This window comes from Bison bison, unplaced genomic scaffold (genome assembly GCF_000754665.1).
Source record: "Bison bison bison isolate TAMUID 2011002044 unplaced genomic scaffold, Bison_UMD1.0 scf7180017864314, whole genome shotgun sequence".
Taxonomy (NCBI): domain Eukaryota; kingdom Metazoa; phylum Chordata; class Mammalia; order Artiodactyla; family Bovidae; genus Bison; species Bison bison.
This window is the reverse complement of record NW_011494886.1, coordinates 2,496,664-2,500,836: the sequence shown is the minus strand read 5'-3', so window position 1 is coordinate 2,500,836 and position 4,173 is coordinate 2,496,664. Positions and strand designations below refer to the sequence as shown.

The window sequence follows — 4,173 nt, the reverse complement described above, 5'->3', positions numbered from 1 at the left end:
CCCATTGTGCATTGAATTTTATCCTAAAATGTTTCTCTTTGTTGTTCAGATACTGTAGATGCACTAGAAATGTATTATTTCCTTGTGAATACTTTGAGTTTTATGCCTTCCACAATTAGAGCCTGCCACAGTTGGAGCCTGCCAGTATCCAGCCTCAGTTCTAATCATATATCCAGTTTTTCTCATATAATGGCAATACCCAACCATGTGTAGTTCTTGGAAACCTCCAAATGGCTTCATGCCTTCTTCTAAATGCCATTCTTTGTGTGCAGTTTTCTTCTTCCTTTTATTTTCCTAGAAAACTCCTCATCTAAGATTGAGCTCAAATATCGTTTATTGTAGGAAGTCTTTCCTAATCCTTTACCCCTGCTGTTTTAGAGTTAAAAACATCTTCTTTTAAACTTCTGGACATTATGTATATATCTACCTCACACTAAAACTTTATGTTATCTTTGTTTATACAGTTAGTTTCTTCCCTGGACCTCAGGCTCATAGAGAGAAAAGGGTATTGTTCATTATGATGTTTCTGTGCTTAGCGAGTACTTTGCCAGGAGTTGCTACTCAAAAAATGCTTACTAACATTTTTCATTTGGAGCTTGCCTTGTAAAATTTGAACTTAATAGACACTTGTCTATATGATGTGATTTCAACAGTGTTTAGGATACTCCTTTGTTGCTCTGGCTCAGCTGGTAAAGAATCCTCCTGCAATGTGGGAGACCTTGGTTTGAACCCTGGGTTGGGAAGATCCTCTGAGAAGGGAAAGGCTACCCATTCCAGTATTCTGGCCTGAAGAATTCCATGGACTGTATAGTCCATGGGGTTGCAAAGAGTTGGACACGACTGAGCGACTTTCATTTGTTGTTCTATATCAGCATCCAGTCAACACATCAGTGCTAAACTTCTCCTTCCTCACTGGTGCCTGAAATGTCTGTAACATAGTAAAACACCTTTTCACAACTGGAGATAGACTAAGTGCATTGAAGTCTAGAAGAAGAAATGCTTTGACTTGGATATAAGACTGGAGGGTGGTGAGTGGTACTGTAGGCCTAAAATGGGGGTATGCCAAATAGGAAGGAAGATCAAGTGAAAAGTTCATACCAGGATAAATTTTTTTGAGATGTTTGCTTTCCTGTCATAATTCATGTTTTTATTGGCAACTGCAATCCCCAAATGGCCCAAGGAATGTGAAAAAAAATGTGATTTTCTCCGGGAGTGAGAAATGCTAATGTGTATTTCTCTCTTTACCCCATGTGTCTTTTCAGAATGCTTAAGTGCAGGAATGGAAGGAACTAAAACATCAAACAACTCAATGCAGCAGCTGGACAATGGTAATCACAGTTCAGGTAATGCTCATCTTTTAATAATAATTCTAATAGAAGAGTGCTTGATGTTTTTACAGTTTTTACACTTTGAGATCTTGAATTGTCTTAAGTTATTTATAGATTATTTTAGCTAAAATTGTCAAAATGAAATACTGCTTATGTTTTAAAATGGTAAATTTTTCATTCTGAAATTATTTTCTGTGCTTATTTAGTACTTATTTCAAGACTGTCATCATGAAGTAAATCAAGGGCACAGCACCAATTTTTTTCATTCTATTTTTAAATCATAGTTTTACTAGGTTTACTCTAGAGAACTTAAAAATATTGACCTTCGCAGATGTTACTAATTTACTTTCTGTGTGCCCTTGTCCAGCTCTATTGTCTCCCAAATTTTTGTTTCTCATTATAGTTAACTTTTTCTTTGTATTTTAAAATATTATTTTTGTAATATATTTTACATTGAGCACTTCATGGAAAAATAATTCTAGTGATTTCAAAATGCATTCTTGGACTCAATAAATATCCTTTTTAATTACACTTACTTATTTACTATTTAGAAAAATTAGATTTCAGGTCAACTGCAGACTCAAATAAGTAAAATGACTATATAAATTATTAATCTGAGGGGTGGGAAGGCACTCATAGTGCTTGAGTTTAGTGAGTTAAATGGTGCCTCCACCTCAAGATCTGTCCACCAGGAACCTACAAATATGGGTACATTTGGACAAAGGGTCTTTGAAAATGTATTTAAGCTAAAGCTTTCAGATGAGATCATCCTGGATTAGTGTGGGCCCTATGTCCAATGACATAGAAAAGAAAAGGAGAAGACACAAGGGAAAATCCAATGTAAAGATGGAGGCAGAGGTTGAAATGATACATCTACAAACTAAGGAACACATAGGATTTCTGGTAGCCACTCAAACCTGGAAGAAACAAAAAAAGGATTCTTTACTAGAGACTTTGGAAGGAACATGGTTGTGCTAACACTTTGATATATTTCTGACTTCCAGAAATGTGAGAGAATAAATACCTATTGTTTTAAGGGATCGAGTTTGTGGATACATATCAAGACAGTTCTAGGAAACTAATATAATGAATAACTAATTTACTTTTCTACTGTAAATATGTCTTTAAAAACAGTCCACATGTGATTCAGTCTATATACAGATCTTCCATCACTTATGATGGCATTATGCCTCAATAAACTCATCCTAAGTTGAAAATATCATAAGTCAAAATACCTACTTAACAGGAGGAAAAGAGGGCGACAGAGGATGAGATAGTTGGATGGCATCACCAACTCCATGGACATGAATTTGAGCAAACTCCTGGAGATAGTGAAGGACAAGGAAGCCTGGCATGCTGCAACCCATGGGACTGCAAAGAATTGAACACTACTTAGCGACTGAACAATAATAATAACCTAACATCAAAACTTAGCTGAGCCTTCTTTAAACAGTTGGGCAAAATCATCTAACACAAAGCCTATCTCATACTAACATGTTGGATAACTCATGTAATTTATTGAACACTGTACCTTTTGAAAGTGAAAAAGATGGTTGTATGGGTACAGAATAGTTGTATCGGTTATTTACCCTTGTGATTGTGTAGCTGACTAGGAACTGTGGCTTACTGTGCTGCCCAGCATCACAAGAGAATACCATAATGCATTATTGTTATCCTAGAAAGCAATCAAAATCCAAAATTCAAAATACAGTTTCTACTTGAATGCATATGGCCTTTGCACCACTGTACAGTAAAAAAAAGAAGTCGTAAATCACACTATCCCAAGTTGCGGACTGTCTGTATATGTACATACTGAAAGAGTTAGACTTCTTATGTTAATGGGAAACTATAATCTTTCTAAACTTAAAAGAAAATTTGGGTTCATATGAAGAAATTGAAGACAGAAATCATAGAACCATTAATCAGAAGCTTTAAATGATTATTGTACTACTTTGGTATATACAAAGCTTCAAGAAGGACTAAATAAGAGAGATGCTTTCTTTTATCATTGAAGACATGATACTTGATGTGAAATTGAAATTCTATAGGAACTAGATGGAGATAATAAAACTGAATGACTCATTATAGCAATTAACTAAGTTTAAAAGATGTATCCAGTATTATAAAAATGATCATAAGACTACTTCTGAAAACAAGCATAATATTTTTCTTTTCTGAAAAATATAATTTTAGCACACTTAAGAGTACACTACAACTTGTGGGTTTTATCTCTGGTATGAGAAATTGCAGGGAAAATTGACTTTCTTCCCAAGGTATTTTTCTTTAGACAGTGAATGTTGCTTAGTTGTAGGAGAATTTTGTGTCTGGTTTAAGAGGCAGAATTCTCCATGGGCCTCCAGTTCAGTTCAGTTCAGCCACTCAGTCATATCCGACTCTTTGTGACCCCATGAATTGCAGCATGCCAGGCCTCCCTGTCTATCACCAACTCCCGGAGTTCACTCAAACTCATGTCCATCGAGTCGGTGATGCCAACCAGCCATCTCATCCTCTGTTGTCCCCTTTTCCTCCTGCCCCCAATCCCTCCCAGCATCAGAGTCTTTTCCAATGAGTCAACTCTTCACATGAGGTGGCCAAAGTACTGGAGTTTCAGCTTTAGCATCATTCCTTTCAAAGAAGACCTAGGACTGATCTCCTTTAGAATGGACTGGTTGGATCTCCTTGCAGTCCAAGGGATTCTCAAGAGTCTTCTCCAACACCACAGTTCAAAAACATCAATTCTTCAGTGCTCAGCTTTCTTCACAGTCCAACTCTCACATCCGTACATGACCACTGGGAAAACCATAGCCTTGACTAGATGAACCTTTGTTGGCAAAGTAATGTCTCT

At 36.4% G+C, this 4,173-nt stretch overlaps 1 protein-coding gene across 5 annotated transcripts in view; it reads left to right on the top strand.

The window, feature by feature from the left end:
• Nucleotides 1-4,173, top strand: part of LOC104997828 (cell surface glycoprotein CD200 receptor 1) — a 65,131-nt gene that overhangs the window by 20,671 nt on the left and 40,287 nt on the right. For all 5 annotated transcript variants that reach the window (XR_826363.1, XR_826364.1, XM_010852760.1 and 2 more), the window contains exon 2: nucleotides 1,263-1,343. Coding sequence is in view for 3 of the 5 variants with exons in the window: in XM_010852760.1 (XP_010851062.1) it covers nucleotides 1,263-1,343 (81 nt within the window). In the remaining 2 variants the exon portion in view is untranslated. The remainder of the gene's footprint in view (nucleotides 1-1,262; nucleotides 1,344-4,173) is intronic.